This window comes from Eptatretus burgeri, chromosome 15 (assembly GCF_056783735.1).
Source record: "Eptatretus burgeri isolate ZD-2024b chromosome 15, Ebu_testis_v1, whole genome shotgun sequence".
NCBI classification, from domain to species: Eukaryota; Metazoa; Chordata; class Myxini; order Myxiniformes; family Myxinidae; genus Eptatretus; species Eptatretus burgeri.
Genome location: NC_140975.1, coordinates 40,272,468 through 40,296,363, shown reverse-complemented (window position 1 = coordinate 40,296,363; position 23,896 = coordinate 40,272,468). Strand labels below are relative to the sequence as shown.

Below are 23,896 nucleotides of genomic sequence, written 5' to 3'. Positions count from 1 at the left end.
GAAATTATCGAATGTACATTGCAACAGAGACAATGACGTGTTTCACGTGTGGTGCCTTCGGACATTTAAAAGGTGCTTGTCCGGAGTGTATATCCTGTGGCACATCTAGACAGTCAGGAACAAACGCCGATTCTAGTGGCACATCTAGAGTCAGGAAGAAACGCTGATTCTAGTGGCACATCTAGACAGTCAGGAACAAACGTCGATTCTAGTGGCACATCCAGACGGACAGAACCAGATGCCGATATTAGTAATAATAATGGCGCGTCGGGGACGGCGGATCAGTCTTCATTTTCGAGCGCAGAAATCAATAATTTTCCCGCTGATGACGCGGGTTTTATGACCGTGTCCTCCAAGAGGAGTTATAAAAGAGGAAGCGGAAGTGAGGACACACAGGCGAGCTCTTCGAAAAAGATAGCACCGTCGAATGAACGTAATGTTTCTTTTTTTATAAACAGAAACTCCCGCAGCTGGTCTTCTGCTGCAGAATAGGTTCAGTGTGTTCGCTGAAACGGAGGAAGACACTTCCGTTCATCCCTCTCATGAACAAGGACCGAGCGCAACGCCCCGAGATGTTGTGGTCACCACTCCGGTCACTGAAACTAAAACTAAAACCAAAAACCATAAACCTGCTCTCGTCCCGCGCCCTGCTGACGACGAAGTGTCTGAGGTAATGGAGGCAGAAGACGTGGCAGGCCCAGAGGGAGAGTGCGAAGCCTCCGATATAAAAACGGTAATCCGTGTTACGGTTTTTAAAACTCCCGCTGTGCAAACAGATACACTTTTAGTGGAAGACCATATTCCCTTTGTAAGAGCATCGGCTTCAGTGTGTGAGGAGAAAAATAAAGGCCACTCGGATTATGACTCAGATGGGGCCTCGTCGCTTGCCTCTAGTGCTGGTAGCGAAGTCTGGAATGACCCAGCAATAGCTAAGTAACTGGAGGGTGATGATGTTGATGTATCGCCCATGGAAATCCGAAAGTTTCTTCAGGACATTTTTCGAAATAAAAACGTTAAAATGATAACCTTCTTCCCGAACCTGTCTGGCTTTATAAACTCCTCAAAGCGTCTCCTCCTTCAGGCTGAAAAACTTGGTGTGACTGAGTCATAAGTTTTTCGCCTAAGAAAGTGTGTATTGAAAGCTCGGAAGGAGCTACGAGCGCAACCCAACTTTCCTTTACCTGACAAACCTTCCCTACCTACACTATGACCTTCTCTATTGTAACTTTAAATATAAATGGGGGATGTTCACCCCTGCGTAAAGCTCAGGTAAAGTTGCTTGTCGAGCAAAAACATTTTGATGTTCTTTTGCAAGAAACCAGATGTAACTCCTCGTGCATGAGCGAATGGACTCGCATCATGAAAGGACAATGGTTCTTTCGTAGCTTGACCTGCCCTTGTGCTGGAGTGGGTTTTTACTTAAATCCTTCTCTCTGTCCTGAAAATGTCACTTTTGAGGGGATTATTAAAGGGCATTTAGCTTCAGTTAATTTCCTTTATAATGGTTATAAACACACTTTAATAAATGTATACTCACCTAGTACGAGAATGGAAAGAATAGAATTTTTCACACACCTTGATTTTGATGGTCTTGTTTGTCTGTGTGGGGACTTTAACTGCACATTGTATCCCACCCTTGATCGTAATGGAGAAGAGCCCCACCCATCAAGTACAATACCCTTAAAGAGAGCATTGTCTAAATTCTCCCTTATGGATGTATGGAGACTCCAGAACCCATCTGCACGGCAATACACGTGGTACCGATGTGCAAATTGCCGGCTATCTCTTGCAAGGCTTGACAGATTTTACATTAATAATGACTCTTTAAATGTCATCGACCATGTTGACATCACCCCAAGTGGTTTTTCGGACCACCACATGGCTGTTCTTCATATACTTCCCCTGGCTCGAAATCGTGGCACTGCCCATTGGACCTTCAATGTGAGTCTTCTGCATGATGATGCTTTTTCTGTCACCTTTCAAACCTTTTGGGGCGTTTTACCACTACGGAATCCTTCCTACTCCTGCCTCGCACAATGGTGGGACAATGCGAAGACCAATATTAGAACCTTTTGTCTGCAATATAGCTCCTTTTGTACAAAGAATGAATCTGCGCTGCAATCTCTAATTGCCAAAGAAATATTGTCTCTCCAGTCAAGCCTTCCAACTCCCAGTGCTGAAAGGACTGTTTCTCTACTAACAACGAAGAACTCTGTACAGTGTTTCCTCGCTCAACTCTGTACAAAACAAGCCAGAGGGGCTCTAATTAGGCTGCGAATAGAGAACTACAGCTCTATTGATAATTTCCAAATCCTTCCAAATTTTTCTTTGCTTTGGAAGCGCAAAAAAAGAGAAACCAGCAAATAACTTCGCTGCGGGCACCAGGAGGCCGAGCAATACATGATCCAAAAGACATCAGAAGCTTGACGAAAACAATACTTCTCTGACTTGTATTGCTCCAGAAACACGAAAGAAGACATGATTAGTTCCTTAACCACTTCTTTGCCCACCTTGTCCGAATCTGCATGCCAACAGCTTGACAAGGAAGTGACTGTTGACAAACTTTTTACAGCTTTGCAAACTTTTCCCACAGGTAAAGCTTCTGGACTTGATGGAATCCCTGCAGAGTTCTACAAAGCCTTCTGGGATTTGTTGGGACCTGAGTTGCTTGACCTCTTAATTGATAGCCTACAATTAGGCTTGCTACCACTCAGCTGTCGCAGGGCTATACTTGCTCTCATACCTAAGAAAGGAGACCTCCAGCAACTTAAACATTGGCGTCCCATTTCGCTCCTCTGCACGGACTACAAGATCTTCTCAAAGGTTCTTGCCAACCGCCTCAAACCTCTGATTGTGGAGATTGTACACCCCGATCAATCTTATTGCATTCCACAAAGGACAATACATGATAGCATTTTTATTGTACGTGGCATGATCGATATTTGTATTGCTGAGCATAGGAATGTTGGTCTCGTGTTTTTAGACCAAGAAAAAGCTTTCGACACGATTGATCATTCTTATCTCTTTGCTGTTTTACGGGGTTTGGTTTTAAGGAAAATTTTATTTTTTTATATTAAACTATTGTATAATAATATTTTTAGCTTGCTCAAAGTAAATAACATCTTAAGTCAGCCTTTCCCTGTCACCAGGGGTATTCGTCAAGGGTGCCCTCTGTCTGGCCTTCTATACTCCCTATCAATTGAACCTTTACTACATCGTTTACGCACGCGGCTACAAGGGTTTTATCCTCTGCCGTTAGAAAATCCCGTAAAGACCATTGCTTATGCGGATGATCTCTGCGCAATTGTGCACTCTGATGACGATGTTCGTGCTTTGGTTGAGTCTGTCAAGGAATTTAGCTTGGCAAGCTCGACTTAAGTTAATTTGGAAAAGAGCAAAGCTTTTTACTTCGGTCCATGGAATGAAACTCCCCCTCCAACCTTACTCGGGCAGCTTGAATGGACCAATGAAGGAATACGCTACGCTACCTCGGTGCCTTTCTTGGAACTCAAGATTTTATTTCAAAAAACTGGGAATCGCTGATTACTAAAACTGAGCAGCGGTTGATAAAATGGAGGGGACTATTTAGGCAGTCCTACCGGGGTCGTACTCAAGTCATAAATAATCTTGCGGCATCAATGCTATGGCATGTATTCAAGGCACTGCAGGCCCCAGTTTTTATACTTAAAAAACTTCAAAGCTTTTTTGTAGATTTTTTTTCTGGGGGGAAAAGCACTGGCTCCAGCCAGGAATACTAAGCCTGCCGACTGCAGAAGGTGGACAGGGGCTAATAGATGTGACGAGCAAAGTGATGGCTTTTCGCCTCCTTTCAGTATGAAGGCTTCTACAATATACTCCGACGTCCCATGGAAAGCCTTTGCTCATTGCTTGCTTAAGCGAGCTAGGAAACTAGGCTATGGTGATGAGCATTTTCTTCTTGATACGAAGCGCGTGGATATGACATCGATCCCCCTGTTTTACCGAAGCATGCTGGAAGCATGGTAGGCCGCTTCTTTTCACCGTGATGCCAGTGCTTACTCCCTTCAGATGTTTTTAAATGAACCAATATTTTTTAATTCTTTTTTTGATGGGTGCTGTAGTGACAGATCTTTCATGCAAAAGTTTATTTATGTCGGCGTTACCAGAGTAAAACACCTCAGGAACCCCCTTGTACATAGATGGAAGCCAGCTGCTGATATTGCTGTGGCCACCAGTGTGAGGTCCATCAGAGTTATTGGCAGAATTTTCTTTGTGATTTTACGGACTTTTAACCAAACCTGGTTAAAATGGGACCCAGACATAGAAGATGCCCTCAATGTATCCCAATGTCCTTTCTCAAATCTTTTAATTTTATTTCAAAGTTTTAAGTTTTTTAACCAGATGGAGAAATCCTCAGTGTACAATGTATGTGTTCTCACCCTTTTTCCTGGCAAACCAGCCGAGCCACAAGCTCATTGGCGAGCGCTGCTTCAAGCTAACGTTTCCACAACAATTAAATGGCAGGTGATGTATAAAGAACCGATTGTCAAACACTCAGGCGATCTACAATGGCGACTAGCGCACAACATCCTGCCTTGTAACATCCTGTCCCACCGTATATGTCCTGAAAACTCGGAATTGTGCCCCTTTTGCGACACCCCAGAGACCATTTTTCACATTTTCATTGAATGTTCAAGGTTGGCCTCGCTTTTTGGAATTATGTCGCGTGTGATCCGGGGGCTCGGTTTGACTTTTACGCATTGTGTTTTTAAATTTGGTTTCAATGTCTTGTATCAATGCAGAAATGAATGTCTTTTAGCAAACTTTTTGTGTTCTGAGGCAAAAGTCGCCATCTATTTATCGAGGAAACGAAAACTGCAGAACACTGACGTTTTAGCTGATGATGTTTTAACTATTTTTAAAGCATTGGTTACATCGCGTGTACTTTTTGAGTTTGAAATTCAAGATCGTGTTTTATTTAAAAACCAGTGGTGTGCGAAGCAATCTTTATGTAGCACGGTTGGTGGTGCTCTGATAATCAATTTATAATTTTAAAATATTACTTCTTTGTTACCCCTTCCTTTCCTGGTTGTCTTTTTTTTGATGCCTGTACGAACTTCCTTGCAATAAAGGAGAAGAAAAGTCAAAAGTCTGTCTGTCTGTCTGTCTCTCTGTCTCTCTCTCTCCCCCCGCCCCCCATCCTTTGTGGGTGCTTCAGGTCAGGTGCAAATGAAAGTCAGGTACAATCGTCCGTTCGTAGCTCATGATTGCCAACACCACCCGCACATCTTTATTCATGGCAAGCAGCGGTATTGCTCTGGAGTAAGGACCAAACCCGGAATGCAAGCGTTTAGCTTTGCATATGTGTGACGGCATGGCAGGACTTCAAATCTGGCAAGTCATCCATTTGGGCATTTTCAATAGAATGACGTAACCATTTTACCATAAGAGACAGGTTTTAACTAATCCGTCGAGGAATGGCCATTCCACAATGCTTAGATCCCATCTTCAGATGAAAAATATATTGTGTGCTTTTTGGACAAGGACCTTAGACAATGGACACGTCTCCACATACCCTCATCCACCATGCGGTGGAGCATGTTGCTTTACTTACTTGGTGTGAATTTGATTCTCTAGGGGAGTGCGGTTGTACAATGTCCCTCAGATACAAACAATCCGATGCCCTGTACGGTCAGAGACACTGCAATATGCACCCTTCTACCACACCCAGGGTTTATAATACGATGATGACATGTAAGACACCTTGAATTTGTCTCACTTGTTCTAGCAATCAGCAGCGGATGGAGAGTTTGAACTGTCCTCATGCTGCGGAGTTACAGAGATCCAGGTGCACAAAGGTTACGGATTCCAGGTGCAAGTAAGTGCCACAGAGCCCACATTCCTGAATGATGTTGAAATGTCTGGTAATCGAATGTTGAAATGTCTTGTAATCATTCGGTGATGGATGATATTTAGCATTCAAGGCAAACGCCTAAGTCTCATTTAAAAAATAAAAAATTTTTAATAGGAAATGAACCACCAATACATGATGATCACGCCAATTGAATATTAAAATACTTTGAAAATCGTTAACACTGTTTGGGGCTAATCATTTTTAAAGCTAAGAAGTATGTGCATTTGCTTATTGAGCTTTAAGCCGCCGTGCTGGGATGCAAGAGCTCCCTTGATAATTAATGAACATTGAAGGATTACAGGGTAAAGCAATCGTCCCAAATGACTTGGCCTATCCTTGATAATAATGGATATGATTTGCATATCGGATGTTTTTTTTTTTTTTTTTACTCGTCCACTCACCTCAGTTTGAAGGCAGTGCAATCATCTTGGCAGCCGCTACTGCTGGGATCCGCAGGAGCTGGATGGAAGACATTCTGCGCAGCATTCCTGGTCAACCGGACAGGTAAATACAGTTCGAAATTGTCCTGTCCGGTGCAATTCGTACATGGCCATTTTAAGACGATGTGGTTTTTGGGTCCTGCCAGTAACAAATTAAAGAGAATGGAGCTCACAAAGGTTAAACAAAGCTTGCTTACTTCCATCATACATAACTCAGTTGTCAAGGCCTGCTAATTTGCAGTGCCTTGAGATATCAGTATTTTTTTTTTTAGTTTGAGGTTAATTGCCTAGATCTTGGATTTATCAAACCCGGGGGCGCGACCCCAAGTGGGGTCGCCGAGCAAATTTTGTGGGGTCGTGGGCGTCCGCTTGCAGCGAAAAACAATTGTGTATTTTTGATCTGTGTTCACTTTTACTGGATGTAATATAAACGGTTTGTTCAAAGTATGGGAACCGGCGCAACATGACGCTTGGAATGGGATCCAGCCGATGCGCGGGCTCGCTGAAGGGAGGTTCATTGTGGTGGGAAATTAGTGGTTTGATCCACGGCCTCTCAGACTCAGACTCTGACTCTATCATTAACGTCTATTCACGTCTCCACGTACGACTCAAGACCTTATTTGTGATGGCAGCACCGGCCACCAGCAAATCTCGAGAACGTTCTTGCCAGGATAAATTTCTGGACCTTGGATTTTACTACGTGGTGGATAAAAGTGGGGCACAGGGGCCTCAGTGTGTGATTTGTTTCGCAGTGCTTTCTACGGAGTCTATGAAACAAAATAAGTTGCAGAGGCATTTGACTGCAAAACATGTGCCTTATCAGGATAAGGAGAGAGCGTTCTTTGAGAGGAAACTTCTTGCACTCAAGAATACGCGTCTTGACAGAGAGGGTGCATGCCATCAGACCAATTATCGGCCATTAGAGGCCTCGTATCGAGTATCACTCCATGTTGCCAAGACTAAAAAGCCTCACTCCATTGCGGAAGAACTCGTGCTGCCATGTGCAAAGGTCATGGTATCTCTGATGGTTGGGGAGGAAGCGGCGAAGAAACTGGCAGTTATACCCCTCTCTGACAACACCATCCAACGCAGAATTGAAGATATGAGTCTGGACGTAACGGCTCAGGTCGTACAGAAGACCAAGGAATCGCCGTGGCGTGCCATACAGTTGGACGAGTCCACTGATATCGCATCGTACGCGCAACTCATCGTCTGGGTCTGCTTCATCAAGGCTGATAACTTTGTCGATGAGCCTCTGCTCATCAAACCATTGGAGGCCACCACCAAAGGCTAGGACATTTTTGGAAAAAGTAGAGCAGTTTTATCGTAACCATGATCTGGGCTTCGGAAAGTTGCTCGGTTCTACAACAGACGGCGCGCCAGCAATGTTAGGAGTGCGTTCTGGATTCAAGGCTAAATTGCTTGAGGTGGCTCCTCAGACCTCCATAGTACACTGCATGATTCACCGAGAAGCGCTCGCCTCTCGTACTTTGCCAGAAACCTTGCAGAGCGTGCTCTCAGAAGTCGTAAAAATGGTGAATCGCATCAAATCGAGCGCCCTCAACACTAGGTTATTCAGGCTATTCTGCCAGGAGATGGATGCCGACCATAAGAATTTACTATTCTACACTCAAGTCAGATGGTTATCTCGAGGAAACCTTCTTCTGCGTGTTTACGAGCTCAAAGATGAACTGAAGGAGTTCCTACGCACACAAGGGAAAACGGCATGGGTAGTGTTGCTTGAGTCGGACTCTTGGCTGTCAGAACTGTGCTATCTCGTTGACATCTTTGAACGTCTCAATGTCCTCAACCGCTCCCTCCAAGGCAAAGATGCCAACCTCATGATTTTTCACGACAAAATGACCGGATTTCTGGCGACTCTAAAATTACTGGCAGACAAAGCAGCTGTTAAGCGCTTCGGCCTTTCCCCCCGTCTGGTGGAGCATCTAAGGACCTGCCAGGACAATACTGAGCTCGACAATTTCTGGGGAGATAGCACGTCACCTTCGGTCGCTCATTGAACAGTTCGATCACTATTTCCCTGAGCTGGATGTGCAGTCCTTTTTTGTGGTTCGGGACCCTTTCACGGCTCCACTGGACTCGATTGCTGATGAAGATGATACAGCACAGGAAGAGCTTGTACAGCTCCAGCGGGATTCAGGAGTGCAGGCTCTTGCACGGACGAATTCGTTGTCGACATTCTGGTGCAAAATGCTGCCGTCGTACCTGACCCTGTCACGGCGCGCCATTAAGGTTCTAATACCATATTCTTCATCATACTTTTGTGAGCAGTCGTTCTCCACCATGGTGGTGATTAAAACAAAGTACAGAAATCGTCTAGAAATGGAGCATGATATGATCCTGGCATTGTCATCTGCTTCTCCACGAATAGAGAAGTTGGTTTCTGAAAAACAGGCTCATCCTTCTCACTGATATATCTAAATGTCATTCGGACTAAACTTCTGAAACATTCAACTGTACTACGTATTTGGATACTGTCGGTGATTCTCCGTTTACTCGTCTATGAAAACATGACGATTGTGAATAAAGTAAACAGTAAATGTTCTTGTGTCATATGAAATCATATCTTATATATTATGAATTGGGTTTTGAATCTTTTGGGTCGTGCGATGTAGAGAGATTCTGAAATTGGGTCGCCACTAAAAAAAGTTTGAAAACCACTGGCCTAGATGAATGTCACAATAATTATTTACTGCATTGTTGCCAGGGAATCTTGTCATCCTGCCAGCAGCCCATCAGGTGCAGACAAGGCTTTAAAGCAACTGTTGGGACAGCAGAGCGTTAACAGACCGGGAACACTGGACAACCACATAAAAACGCTGGACTGGTCAGAGTTCCGTACCGTGCGACAAGCTTTGGAAAAGGTCTCAGCTGGCACACAGGCCCACGAAAAGTATAACGATTGGGGTGACTACCTCGATCTTTCAAGCCCAGAACCACCGCTAAAAAGTGTGGCTTGGGAAGCAGGACAAAGGGTGGAACAGAAGGAAAACACTGTGGGTGTAAACCATGTGACCAGGACAAGGTGTATACCTTTGGCTGATAACACATGTACATCAACCTTGTTTTCTCATGCTGCAAAACAGTCTATGGAAATAGACGCAAGTCAAACAAAAACTTTTGGCTTAAACGCCAGCCTTCATCCCAGCAATGACACTTTCAAGGTATCAAGAGAGGAAAAATCAGGTGGCAGCTCCTCGATTTTGGATTCTCAAATATCACCGCTTCCGAATTCTCTTAACAAGCCGATCCCTCTTCGGTTAGTGACTGTAGAAGGACCAAGCCAGTTTTTTCCCCCAACACCAATACGTAAGCCTGGAGATGGAGCCAGAACCGATGGAGACAAGACCATTCTCGGATCTACAGTATTACCAAGGAGTCACCTGCATCAGAAAGTAAAAATATGGAGTGGTGATGCCAACTATGGAAATGCTTGTGTTGACTTGGTGGAGAGACCACCTCCTGCAGGAGATGAGATCGAGCAGCATTGGGAGCAAGTAGAGAAGACACCTGTCAATGGACAGAAACAAATTGCCATTTCCTGCATCCGCCACAGCACACCAGGCTCTGTTGGTGAGGCTCATTACCAGGCATTGAATGAACAGGTAAGTTACACTCCCTCAAAACAACATTTATCTTCTATAAGTAAATGAGATCAAGCATAGAGCTCATGTGCATTCCATCGTAGGTGGAGAAGTTGCAGGAGGAGCTGGAGCAAGTACGCAAGGAATTGGGCCTCCTCCAGAAAGAGAACTATGACCTCCAAACCAAGCTTCAGCAGCAGAAAAATCTCAGTGGATACATCTCCCAGGTAACACTTCCAGCATTGTTGTCAAGGAATTTATAAGGCAAGTCAGCTTGCGTTGCTAATGCCCCTTAAGTGTGTTGGAACATTTACATGCTCACTACAAATGTGCAGGCGGCATGTGAGAGAGGCCTTGCGACGATGCAAGAGTCCCACCGGATTGCACTTGCAGAGTTGCAGCGGCAAAAAGATCAGGAGCTACAAGCACAGCGAGAGGAGCAGGAGCGGCTGCTGGTCGAGGAAGCAGCGGCCACCGCTGCAGGTCAGCCACGTGGGTCGCAGCATGACGTGTGGTACCGTGTATACCAAAATGTGGATGATGTGCTGTAATGTGCACCTTTCATTGCTCACAGCCCTGGAAGTCATGCAGAATGCTCACCGCACTGAGCTTGAACGGGTGCTACAGGCACAACACAGCAGCAGTAGCAGCAGCAGTGAGAGGACAGATGCATTCCGCAGGCAGCAGTGAGCATGGCACCCTGACATATGCCAGATAATTATGGTTACTCTGAATGGATACGTTAATGAAAGTTTGCCATTGGAATCGAGCAAATGGTGCATTAACAGATTATTACTACATTTGATAATGATGAAGTTTATAAAAAGCTTACAATTCTTCCTTGAAGTCATACTGTACCAAGTGTGACCTCAAAGAAGAATCAAAACGTTTAACGTTTTATTACAGGTGCTTAGGTGGATGCAATATAAACCCCAGTAGGCCTTTGTGTCTCTCCGTATGTGACGGCATTGGTACTTCCATTGTCAATTATGAAAGGAATCGTTTCAGCCCCCTCAAAGTCCCGAATCCGTGCGTATCCAATCCCCCTCCAGAAGTGTCATTTATCGAAAGCATGAGGATAATCCTTTATATCTATACCTATAAAAGGCAAAAGTCTCTGTCTCTGTCTCTCTCTCACTCTCTGTCTCTCTCTCGCTCTTGCTCTCTGTCTCTCCTCCCCTCCTTATGCTCGGCCACATCTTTTAAGTTACAAACTCAGGGTACAAATACAACTTTGTGTGGGGGTAACAATAGGCTACGCAGGTGGGGGGAGGGAGGGTAAATTATCGATGAAAATGGGTACCGTGTAGTGCCACCTGGTGGTAGTGGCAGAGGGTATTACAATTTGCAAATTTCCTTTGGCTACAAAGTGTTATTGACATTTCGCTTCCCGTGCAATGCTGGGTAAATCTCCGATGTATATAAACCATCGTGTTTGTCTGACCGTGCATTCGTCGGTCTCCCGCTAATGGTGGCCGCTCCCTGCGCTGCGTTTGTGAAGCTGCGCATGCAGGCAAAGCTCAACATTCACTTTTTTATTGTCCCTTCGAGTAGTTTTTAAAATCAACATGAACATTTGGATTAAAGTACACTTAATACAGATCTTCATGCAGTAACACAAGTTAAAATAGCCATATGTTGCCCTCTTTTTAGGCAAATCCAACCTCTGCCACCCGATGTTGCACCACCATTTTGCGGTCCACAACAGCAGTATAAGTAGCTCTGAGCTTTGACCCCAAGTGAAATCAAGAGTGCAACCCAATTAACCTTTTTAAAGTCCATGAAATAAATTAAATTGATAGAAAAACTTGAACTTTTCCCATCACTGGGGATGGATACTTTTGCTTGCTTTGTATAAAAATTCACCGCTTGGTATCAACCCAGTTCCGGAATCCACCCCATTCTGTCAATTCTTGCGGAGCAGCTAATAAGCCGACTGTCCTGCTTGCTTGCATAATCGCCCAGTATTGGCCAAGAGGAAGAGTAGGATTGTTCCCTGTCTGTGGTGTCTATTTTGGTGTTGTGCAGGGAAGAGCTGACATCTGCACAAAGGGAGCTGGGTGTGCTTTCAGAGCAGTACTCACAGAAGTGCCTGGAAAACTCTCACCTGAGCCAGGCACTCGAGGCCGAGCGGCAGGCTTTGCGCCACTGCCAGCAAGAGAACCAGGCGCTCAATGCGCAAAATCAGGTGTGCACCTTTGTAAAGCATCAATTGCATTGTGCACACTCAATAATAACCAATGATGCATCAAAGTAAATTATTAAATCGATCAAACGGTGTGGTGGTGTCAGGTGTATAAAATATTATTTTTCAAACTAGTTTTTGTTGCTGGCATTTGAAGAAGAAGAGTCAGTGTAGTGAGTTTCTGCTGCAACACTTACTGCATTTGCACTCACTGGAGGTTGGAACAACTTCAGTGAAATGTACAAGGTAAACGTCATGGTATGGACAGCAGACTTGGACAAATCTCCATCTCGAGGTGGAGCAAAGGGAAGACAGTTTGGCAAGAACATGGTGATGCATCACAATAGAGGAATTGTGGGTGGGAACAGGGTCTCATTGGGTGCAGTAAAGCTCAGAGGTGGAAATGGGACAGACCATGCAGTGACCGTGGGCAGCAGACTTTGAAAAACTGGAGGGAAGTGCTCGAGACAGCATTCAGGAAGACAGTTCCACAGGCAAGAGAATGGAGGTGACAGTTAAGTATACACTTTGCATGGGAAAGAAAAGGGGTTTTGGTCGAATGAAGTTAATTTTCCAACTCATGCCTGGTTGTCTCCATCCTCCTCACAGTCCTGTGGTAACCGACTTTTCTGTACTGTCTGGTTCCTCACGACCGGGTACAAAAGCACTAACAATTCGAGCAAACGTGATGTTCTCTCCTCCCCCCTCCCCCCAATCTTAGAGCTGTGCTTGCTTTTCCAGAAGTTGAACTCTCGGTTATCCCAGGAACTGCGCCGACTCAGAAGTATTGTTACTGGCGACGTTGATGGGAAGGGCCAGCTGGCAACAAGCATTTCCCCAGCCACGTACGAGCTAGAGGTACTTCGAGACCGATAGGTACCTACTACAGTACCAAATTGCTGTGGACAAGATGTAACACGTGGTTACGTTTTCGCATTGTGGGGTTTATGCAAATTGAATAGAAATTATTACACATTTGTGTGCACAACCCCCAGATGTCAGATTGAAATTTGATTTATGGACAAAGAATACTGAGAATGGTCTCTGCACATACTGCAAAGGTTAAAGCTTACCAGTTATCTCCACAAGGGGGTGCTGTGCCCCCCCCAAAGGCAAACATAAAGGGATTGTTTTGCAATTAATCATCAACATTTTACATACAAAATCCCCAATTCTGACCTCCGGTCATTATTACCCCAACAATCTTGTTTGCAGGATTGTTTCGTCCCCTCCTCCCTTCCTTCGATGTTTTCCAGTTATACCTTCCTCTTTCAATGACCCTCGCTCCTGTAAATAAATAAAATGGAAGTAGGCTGGTTAGATTAATAATAATAATAATAATAATAATCTGAGGAGTGATTGGGCTGAAAAATGAAGTTTGAAGAGGAAAGGGAAAGTACCGTAATTTGGGAGGAAATGCCAGTCTGGCATTTTGGTGGCTGGAGTGGATAATCTTGGAATTTTTGCGGATTTGATAAGTAGATGACATCTCGTGCTAAACACATCGATTTAAAGCGATCTGAGGCAGAAATGCAGATTGCACACGGCCTTATCTAAACAAATTCTCAACTTGCCAGATACGAAACATTCAAGTTGGCAGGACCGTCGGGCTGTTCGAGCCCAAGTTGTCACCTTCTGGTTTAGAGGCCGAGCAAAAGTCCAAGAACCGGAGGTCTGAATATATCGAAAGTTTGTTGCATCCCCAAAAGTGTCCCTCATCAGGACATCCATCAGACCTTTTGAACTGTTTCCATTCCATGCTTGGGAGACCAACTTCAAAACAAACAGGAACTTTCTGTACATGTTGTGACTTGATCGTTATCACATGATGAAAACTGATCCTTCACAGCAACACAAAGCAAGAATTGGGAGCAAGCATCGTTATGGGTAAACAAGTGGGAGTTTGTTGTTGTTCAACAAGTGTCACAGAATCTGTAAAGCGGGAGTGATAGAATGGAAATAACTGTCAATAAGGGTTTTAGAACAAAACAAAAAAACTCCATTATTCTTTACATTTGGGTTCGACTCGATATGGGACAATGCAAGACATAACCATTAGCCTTCAAAAGGGCCTCCAACCTGAACACGAGGCTCACGGTGACGTTTATCAATGGTACACGTCTATTTTGGTCATATTCTGCTGCATGCTGGTATATCTTGTCCAACATATTCTCATGCTGGTGAGGTGATCTTCCCTCCAGTCTTTGAAAAGGGCCGTCCAAGGTTGCCTCGTACTCACTCGTATACCCACCTCCAACCTTCTTGCGGTGTGTTTTTCCAACAGTCCCCCTTTCATCCCCTTTTCTCTCCATAAACCTTCTGCCCTTTGTTGTTTCGCTCCTCCATGAATCTACCACTTCACCAATGATGCCATCCTTTCAATCCTTTATTCCCCTTGGGAGTAGAATGAGATGTGCCAAGTTTCAACTTTTTCCGATCAGCAGTTTCAAAGATATAATGCTTTAATTTTTTGCATTTAATCCGAGATGGCTGCCATACCACGTGGCACATGACGTCACAATTATCATTAAAATATTCTCCATGGGAATATCTTGTCCAACATATTCTCATGTGGAGTATTTTTTGTGTCGTGTGCACTTCGGTGTAGCTTTGGCTGGTTACTTCGGGTCATTGTCTTGCTGAAAGGTGAACTTCCATCCCAATTTCAGCTTTCTTGCAGAGGGCAGCAGGTTTTCCTCTTGGATTTTTCTGTATTTTGCTCCATCCATTTTCACTTCCATCCTGACAAGTGCCCCAGTCCCTGCTGATGAGAAACAAACATCCCCAGAACATGATGCTGCCACCACCATGCTTCACAGTAGGGATGGTTTTCTTTGGGTGATGTGCTATGTTGGCTTTCTGCCAAACATAACATTTTGCATTTAGGCCAAAAAGTTCCATCTTGGTTTCATCAAACTACAAAACTTTTTGCCACGTGGCTTCAGAATCTGCAGAGTAGATTTTTGCATACTTCATACAGGACTCAAGGTGGGGTTTTTTGAGTAATGGCTTCCTTATTGCCACCCTACCATACAGGCAGCACTGGTGGAGTGCTTGTGATGTTGCCATGTACACAGTGACCAGTCTTTGCCATAAAGGAATGTAGCTCTTTCAAAGTTGCCATTGGCCTCTTGGTGACCTCTCTGATCAGTCTCATCCTTGCTTGGTCATCCAGTTTGGAGGGACGGACTGATCTCGGCAAGGTCGTGGTGTCACCATACGCCTTCCACTTCTTAATAATTGCCGTGACTCTGCTTCAGGGGATATTTAAGGCCTTTGAAATCTTTTTATACCCATCCCCTAATCTGTGCCTTTCCACAATTTTATCCCAGCCGTCTTTTGAAAGCTCCTTGGTTCTCATGGTTGAGCCTTTTCTATGAAATGCACTACCCAGCAGAGGAAACCTACAGGAACAGCTGATTTTATTCCGAAAATAAAAGGGCACTCGGTGGAGCGTGTAAACTCCGCCACGCAATGCCTGATCCACGAGAACTCATCCGGCCAAATACATTTTTGAAATATCATACCATATATCGTTTTTGGCCCTCTCTCTCAATGGTGAAAAATCACTTTGAAAAATTAAATAATTCTCGTATCCAGATTCAGATTAGGATCTTCGCCAAAATCGAATCATTTCTCCCTGGTCACACACCCAACCTGTCCATAAAATTCCATCCGGATCCGTCCACAACCTTTTGAGATATCGTGCTATATATTAGTTTAGCCCTATCTCTCAATGGTGAAGATTCACTTAAAAAATTCTCGTATGCAGAAACAAGTAACCAGATGGACACCACTGAGGCTGTGTCCAGCAACTCCACCTGTCCAACACACAGGATACAAGGACAATGTTGTGGTGTTATTCCAATTGTTAATAAGTCACTCGGTCATCAATTTCTAGTCGTGAGCCCATCTATCAGCGTTATAGATTCCACGGTGTCATCCGTGATAAGGCGAGTTGGCGCTGGCATCCTGGACAAATTAAAAAAAATTCCTGCTCTAATCTACAAGGGGCACTGCATCAGCAGCACAGCTGCACCTTCAACAGTTTCTGCCATAATATATCCAGGCATTATAAACAGTGACATGTACAAGCCGCAGTGATGATTCAACTATCACGATGAATTTGTTTGATCACCTGTGAAATATTCATTTACATCATATAATGATGCATTGACCTTCATCCATACGTGTCGACATCACATGAGCAGCAGGTGCTGATGACATCAATATAATTTTAAAGACTTGCATCAATCGGTCTACACTATTTTCTTGGTACAAGATCTTTGACAAGACTTACGACCACAAACAAATCTAACTCGAAGGGCACTCGGTAGAGCGTATACCTCCGCCATGTAATGCCTGATCCTCGAGAACATATCGGGCCCAATACTTTTTTACTATATCGTTTTACAATACAGTACGAAATCGTTTTTGAGCCCTATCTCTCAATGGTGGAGAATGTAAACAACCTCCTTCCACCTTTGGTGGTGGAGGTAATAATAATAATAATAATAATAATAATAACTGGAGGGGGAGCACTCGGGAGAGTGCAAAACCTCCGCCGCCAATACTACTAGGTCACTCAAGTGAACCTGATATCCTATTCATTCAATTTGACGTCAACAGTGCTCACAGAGTTATAGTTTGCAACTTTCCCTTTTACTTTTAACTTTTACATACTCAATTCATTCGCCATAACTAGATTCCTTGAGACAGAAATTGATTTTACGTGGGTATATCCACCTGAAGTTCCAAAATCAGCCGCAATTATAATTTTGGCATGTTTTTTGAAGGAAATCACTTACAACATGTATAAATGCCAAAAAAAATCGAAATTTTGTTGAAAAAAAAAGTTGCAAAATTTTGTTTTTTTTCTCTAACAATTTTTTTGGGGGGGGGTTGGAAATCACTTAAAACATGTAGAAATGCAAAAAAAAATTAAAATATTTTTTCAAAATGGCTGCCATAGCGGCCATATTGGACTTTGGACCAAGTCCGAAATCTAATGGCATGATCCTTGGACCATACCTAACCCCCCACCAAGTTTCGTCGAAATCCGTCCAGGAGTTTTTTCCGTAATACTGTTCACAAACAAACAAACAGACGGGTGAAAACAGTAACCTCCGTCCATCTTCGATGGCGGAGGTTAATAATAACAATAATAATGAAAACTAGAACGGGCACTCAGTGGAGCGCATACCTTCGCCAACGCTACATTTTGCCCCCCCCCCCCCCAGAAAACGTTGATTGTGAGGGTATTTAATCCCATACCACATCTGCCATCTCATATGTGTTATGATGGCTCAAAAACATTACATTTCCTGCTCTTTGACACTGTAAATTTCCTGCTGTTTGACACTGATTCACGTACATTGTACAATTTCTGTATGAACTCCCTGACCTTTTTGGGTGTCGGTGTCAAGTCAATCTGATGACAACTGGTCACATTAGAAGAAATTATTTTCTGGCATTTTAGGGGCATTTAGCACACCCGAGTTTCTGTTTTTCTAAATAAGTTATTTATTGTGAACAAACAAACATTCATTTTCAGAAAGTATGACATCTGAAAGTACTAATTCAGCTGTGTGTACTATATGTAGAGCGTATGACATTAGCTAGTTGCACGATATGGGGTTGGAGTACCATCAATAAATAGAACTATACGTTGCGAAATACGCCTCTCCTGGTGCCAAAGTCCCATTGGTTTGCATGGAGAGAACTATGTTTTTTGCCTGCAAATCCGTTTTTATTACCTGCATCCTTACAACTGTAAAATGTGCATATCTTTTATTTTTTAATATCTTCAAATTGCACCAGCAGCCGAAAGCATCATGGCACATAAGAATGACACATTTGAAGCACACATCAGCTGGCTCCTAATTTATAAAAAGGAACATTTTTTCTTGAGTGTGCGTACGTGCCACTAAGGTATGCACATTTTGTAAGTTCAGTGAAACCCCCCCCCCCCCCCAATGCTTTAAACTCACCAATAAAGTCACTGTCAAATATTACACATCACAGGATAGGGAATTGAATTCTAAACATTTTGAATCTACTTACATGCAAATTGTATAAGAATTGACCGCGTTATGATAATAAAGGTCGTTGACCCCCCTGACCTTTGACCCAAACCGCTAACAAAGGTAATGACGTCATTGTGTCATATCGTATATCACAAGATTGGGCATTGAATTCACAACATTTTAGCATTGGTTGCATGCAAATTGGATAAAAATCGACTGCACTATGGCAAAATGACGATTTTGACCTTTTCATGACCTCGACCTTGACCTTTGTACTCTTATTTTTGTAATTGGTATTAGAGTGTGGGGAACAGAACAGTCAACATTTTGGTGTTGGTTTCATGCAAATCGGATAAGAATTGACCGTGTTATGACTAAAACCACACATTTTGCAATGTCGTGACCCCCCCTGACCTTTGACTCCCAACCGCTAATAAGGGTTATTACGCCATTGTGTCATGTCACATATCACAAGATGGGGCATTGAATTCTGAACATTTTGGCATTAGTTGCATGCAAATTGGATACAAATTGACCGCGCTATGGTAAAAAGACGATTTTGACCTTTTCATGACCTTGACCTTTGACCCGATCGCTCCCAAAATCGAATCAAATGGTCCTCGGATAATAACCAACCATCCCTCCAAATTTGCTGCAATTCAGTTCAATACTTTTGGAGTTATGCGAATAACAAACGAACAAGCAAACACACATATTCACAAATAAATAAATAAATACACAGCGATCAAAACATAACCTTCGCAACAAAGTTTACGAAGGTAAATATTTAAACAAAAATTATGAATTTGTTTTCTCCAGATTCTCAAAATAAAGCTTTGTTGAAATTTTTATGACAAAAGCTCAAATGGTAAAAAAGTTAAGGCCCGGACCGACACACACACACAGACACAGACACAGACACAGACACAGACACAGACACAGACACAGACACAGACACACACACAGACACAGACACAGACACAGACACAGACACAGACACAGACACAGACACAGACACAGACACACACGACACACCCAACCTGTCCACCAAATTTTGTCTGAATCCATTCATAACTTTGAGGTATCATGTTCACAGACAGATGGACAGACAAACAAGGGTGAAAACATAACCTCAGTCCACATTTGGTGACTGAGGTAACAAGAAAGAAAATTTAACAATGCAGAGCTTCGCTGAGGTTTATTGGTTTCAGTGGATCTGTGAATGAACAATCTATAAAGCAGATCTGCGTGTGGACACATACACCGACAACAGCGTCCTTCAATACGTTTTTATCTTGCTAAAACGAAGTTTTTGCAAGATATGTCAATCAGCTTGTATGTTTTTTTTTTGTTTATCTGTAATCACGTATAAAAAATTCTGCAGAGCACAGTTATCATTGGAAATTTTTGTAACTTCGCATATCAGAGGCCTATAGAGGTCCCTTTCAGTGCACAAAATTTTGAAGGTCAAAGGTCAAGGTCACTTTGTCGCAAATCAGGGGAGTCGACGAAACCCTTATTTTTTGAGTAATTTTGATCGGATCATCTTCAAACTTCATGGGAATATAGTTCATGGTCTGGCGCTCAGCTGATTAATTTTTGGTGGTGATTGGCCTTGACCTTCATGGTTAGCGCCTTAGGTCAAACATATTTGACCCCAAGGTCAAATTTTCAAGTTTTAGGAACCATATCGTGTAGTACCTCAAATTGAACACCTCGATGAGTGCTTTCTAGATATGTCAAGCTTGAGACATTATGACGTCATTTGGTGACGTTATGAGGCAAACGCATATTTTTCATGGTTACTCTGTAGAACGATTCTCATCGGAATCTCTCGTAGGCAGATATTCCTCAAGGAGTCGCTCCTGGTGGATAGCAGCTCTGTTCACCTCAGTGTGACCTTAAAGAAGTCACACGTGGTCACCTTTTGGCAAGATACGGGTCACCCTGCGGGTGAAATTGGTTTATTTTTTTTTTTTACCTGTCAATCCAATCATCTGCAAGTGTTAAAAGGAAAATTAAATCACTGTACCACCCTCTGCTTTTTGTTTCCTTCTCAACAAATGTGATTATGTATTACAGGTGATGGTTCGGGTGAAGGATTCAGAAATCCAGTATTACAAACAAGAGATGAACACTCTGAAAGAGCAACTGCAAGCAGCCCTTAGGGTGAGTGAGCAAAATGGTGCCATTGATTGGTTCAATCAGACGTGTTTGCCTTTTGATTTAAAACGGCTCAGACGCCACCGTATTGTCACAAATAAGATGGTACCACTTGAGCTTCCCGTAAGGTGCGCATCAAAGGTAATGTGATGTGTCGGGGGATCTGTGCGTGTCAGGAGAAGAAGTACGCGGCAGAAAAATACAAGGACATCTACATGGAGATGAGCATCGTGCGTGCAAAGGCAGAGATGGATGCTGGTCGCTTGCAGGAAAAGCTAGTTGCCGCCAGAAGAGGACTACCGCAAGGTACTGCGAAGGAGAACCACAGATTGCCATTTCCCCAAGGAAGGGTTCCGTGTTTTGGAAGATTGTAACCACGGGGGCCCCTTGATGCTGCTTCCACATTTGTCCCCTTTTCATACCCGTGGTTACAGTACTTAATTATTTTCACATTTCACCTTTTAGGGCTCAGTCAGAACCAATTTGTGAGTTTGGCAAGGCAGACAAGAAGGCCCTGCATCGCATAACTCGTCTAATTATAGAAACTAGAGCCCCTTCTGCCCTCACAAGGCCACATACTCACAACTGCTTTGCCTCGCAGTGGAAACAAATGGCAGACTCACCAATTAGCAGGTTTCCACTGATTTTGATTCATACTTTCGTTCGTGGAGACATTGTGCGGCTATTGTTGCATTTTGTCTGTCCCAGAGAAGAAATCGGATACCTGGAATTTAGCTTTTCCATTATATGTTTTTTTTGTTGACGGTAGTGGATTTGAAACTAAAAAGCATAAAAGTAAATGTTTGACACCAAGTGAAGCTGAATTGCCAAACCAGCATTTTAGAACCAAGGTTTTTAAATCAACTCAGGTAGTTGAAGATTGAAATGGACTTTTTAATTATCTAAAATGAAATTACAGGAAGGTTTCTGAGACTTCACCCATTTCTCAATGTATTCCCCGGATACACGTACACAGTTGTCCCATCGATGTGGTCGCGCCTTGATGCCATATGCGTCAATCTTGGGAGACGGCTATGCAGCCATTGAGAACCCGTGCTTTGAGGTCTTTCTTCATCACTCATAAACATAATCCCACCAGATGTTAGAATGGTCCAAAGAGGTGACAGTCACAAGACGACATGTCTGTGTCCAAAGATGATTGAGAATTTCCCATCCCATCTCTAATAGAGTAGTCAAGCTCCCATTTGTCATGCAAAGGTGAGAGGTGTCGTGCAGTTGTCACGACCTGATCTGGCTTTCCTGGCCATGACCTGCATTTTTCTCACATCACTTGATTTCATCACAAGTCATTACAAAACTGTGCATTAAGGGTTTTCCGCATTTTTTTTGGTTTTGTTTACAAAGTCGAGGCTTGTGGAAGAAGAAGATCAGAGAACGGATCAAAACGCAACAGACCGAAACGAACAGAAAGAGGGGAAAAATAGATGGAGACAGACAAACTGGGGATGCAGGGAAGAATGAGGGGTAGGGAAAGAGTTTGTGGGTGGACAAGATGGAAACTCTCAGAAAGGAAAACAGCAAATTTGGAAGGTGAGCTTGAGGAAGAGCGGATGGAGTTAAAGTGGGTAGAAAAGATAATGGTTTTGGATGGGGAACGATTTGAGATGGTGGTGAACAGCTGTCTTGAAGACCTGGAGGGAAGAATTGAGATTGAAGAGGATGTGGAAGTTGGTTCCACAGGTGGGAAAAAGGAGGAACTAATGAATGCAGGTGAACAGTGATCCTGGATTTCGGTAGTTTCACCAGAAGGGGGTTGCTGATGGACCATGTGCACCGTGTAGAAACCTGAGGAGGACAAAGCACAGAAAGGGCAAAGGGTGCAAGACCAGAAAGGAGGCGGTAGAAGACAGATCGCCGACCTGTCTGTGATGGGAAAGTTATAGGCCCATCGACTCAGCTTCATCATGGAAGATTAAAATTATGTATGAATGCTTTGGGTTTCCATGGCGACAAGCTGAGCAAAGTGTGAGGCAGAGGAGCCAGTCCAGAGGAGAGAACAGTATGCCATTCAGGAGTTCATGAAGTGGATAGGAGTTCAGTTGGGCCAAGGAAGGACTTTGTTCAATTGAGGATGCCCAGTCAGCAGCTGGCTTTGCAAGCCAATTTTGAAATGTGGTTTTCCCAAGAAAGATCATGGCTGATAGTGAGACCCTGGAGTTTGAGTGACTGAAGTTCTTCAAGTGGATTGTTAAGACAGTCGATGGGAGGGTTTGCCAGATGGTCCTTTCTAGTCCAAGAGCATTAGGGTTTACCCTGGACATTTTTGGTAACAAGCTGATTTTTTCAGGAAAGGTCCAAGAATGTGTGTGAAATAACATACTAAAAGTCCTCGTGAATCCTCCTTGAGCGTTTTCCGCAATCCAAGATGGCGTCCAAAATGGCCACCATTTCCTGTTTTTCTCTTAACTTTGCAAGTAAGTTTCCCCAAAACGCACTTTAGATGTCTAAATATATGTTTTGAAGTACAAGGAACTCAGTTACTTCTTCCTCCTCAAAAGTTTCAGATGAATCTTTACCTTATGCATGCACACACCTAGTTGCATCAGTCATTGTCTTCATCGTCGGATGCTGTATCTTCAATGTTGATGTCCTCTGAAGTTGGGGTAATATCATCGTCGGCATCTATAAGAGTTGGTGCTGTATTGTTGCAATTGAGACCACTGCATTTACTGCACATTGAGGTACAAAAGAGCCCAAGTTTCTTGCAGCTACATGTCATGCTTCTGCAACCATCTGGTTTACACCCACATGCCACCATGTTCAGCAAAGTGTCGGGTGCAACAGCAATGTCTGTTTCTACCGGGGTAAGAGTCCCGTCCTGAAATCGCCAGCCCCATTCTGTTGGAGATAAGGAGTTACCCATCCATTCCTGGACGGTAAGATAGGCGCGATATGAATGTTGCTTTGCTGCAGCACTAGTTGGAGGTAGACTTTCTAGCTGAAAGGATGAACTCAGGGAACTGCGACCGATTGCCCGTTTGTATGCGATGTGACGGTAGTCATCAAGAGATTCAAAACTGCTGGCTCCATAAAGCTTAAGAATGAAGCCTTCCCCAGCTTTTTCCACCTCGTCATGGGTGCTTCCACTGTTTGTGAAGGTATCCAGCAAGTCGTAGTCCCGCTTCTTGTGCACCATGTTGAAAGCATTACGCTTGCCCTGACGATAGATCGCAGAGACCGTGTCACATCCCGTCACAGCATGAAGAAACATCAAGTGATTTCTTGTGTCGCCTATGGCATGCTGAATCTCATGAATGTTGAAGACCGTGACAGGATTACTGCGGCATAGCATGTACACATCTGTGGAAGAGGTTGCCCGAGCAACGAGCATTACCAGCAAGTCTGTGTCCGTACCAACGACAGCAACTGGCACATATTCTGACTCTGCCAGTGCTAGTGCTGTGGAGACAATCAGGGTGTCGGCGTCTGCTTCTGCCTGGACTTTTGGAAGAACTCAAGAGGTCTTATTGGTACTTGCGTGCTTCAGCATCTCTTAAGATGTATTCTAATGAGTTCCTCATACTTCAAAACATATATGTAGACATTTAAAGTGTGTTTTGGGG

The 23,896-nt window shown here is 43.6% G+C and overlaps 1 protein-coding gene across 22 annotated transcripts in view; it reads left to right on the top strand.

The window, feature by feature from the left end:
• The window catches only part of LOC147012003 (myosin phosphatase Rho-interacting protein-like), a 65,102-nt gene that overhangs the window by 32,680 nt on the left and 8,526 nt on the right, over positions 1-23,896 (top strand). For 14 of the 22 annotated variants that reach the window (XR_015051602.1, XM_085856551.1, XM_085856547.1 and 11 more), the window contains 10 exons: positions 5,768-5,857; positions 6,300-6,397; positions 9,062-9,959; positions 10,043-10,165; positions 10,274-10,421; positions 10,513-10,624; positions 11,967-12,126; positions 12,865-12,981; positions 20,232-20,318; positions 20,489-20,618. Coding sequence is in view for 20 of the 22 variants with exons in the window: in XM_085856551.1 (XP_085712677.1) it covers positions 5,768-5,857; positions 6,300-6,397; positions 9,062-9,959; positions 10,043-10,165; positions 10,274-10,421; positions 10,513-10,624; positions 11,967-12,126; positions 12,865-12,981; positions 20,232-20,318; positions 20,489-20,618 (1,963 nt within the window). In the remaining 2 variants the exon portion in view is untranslated. Of the gene's footprint in view, positions 1-2,688; positions 4,504-5,767; positions 5,858-6,299; positions 6,398-9,061; positions 9,960-10,042; positions 10,166-10,273; positions 10,422-10,512; positions 10,625-11,966; positions 12,127-12,491; positions 12,819-12,864; positions 13,000-20,231; positions 20,319-20,488; positions 20,619-23,896 lie in introns of those variants that run through there. The other 8 variants (XM_085856556.1, XR_015051603.1, XM_085856543.1 and 5 more) reach the window with 8 other exon arrangements.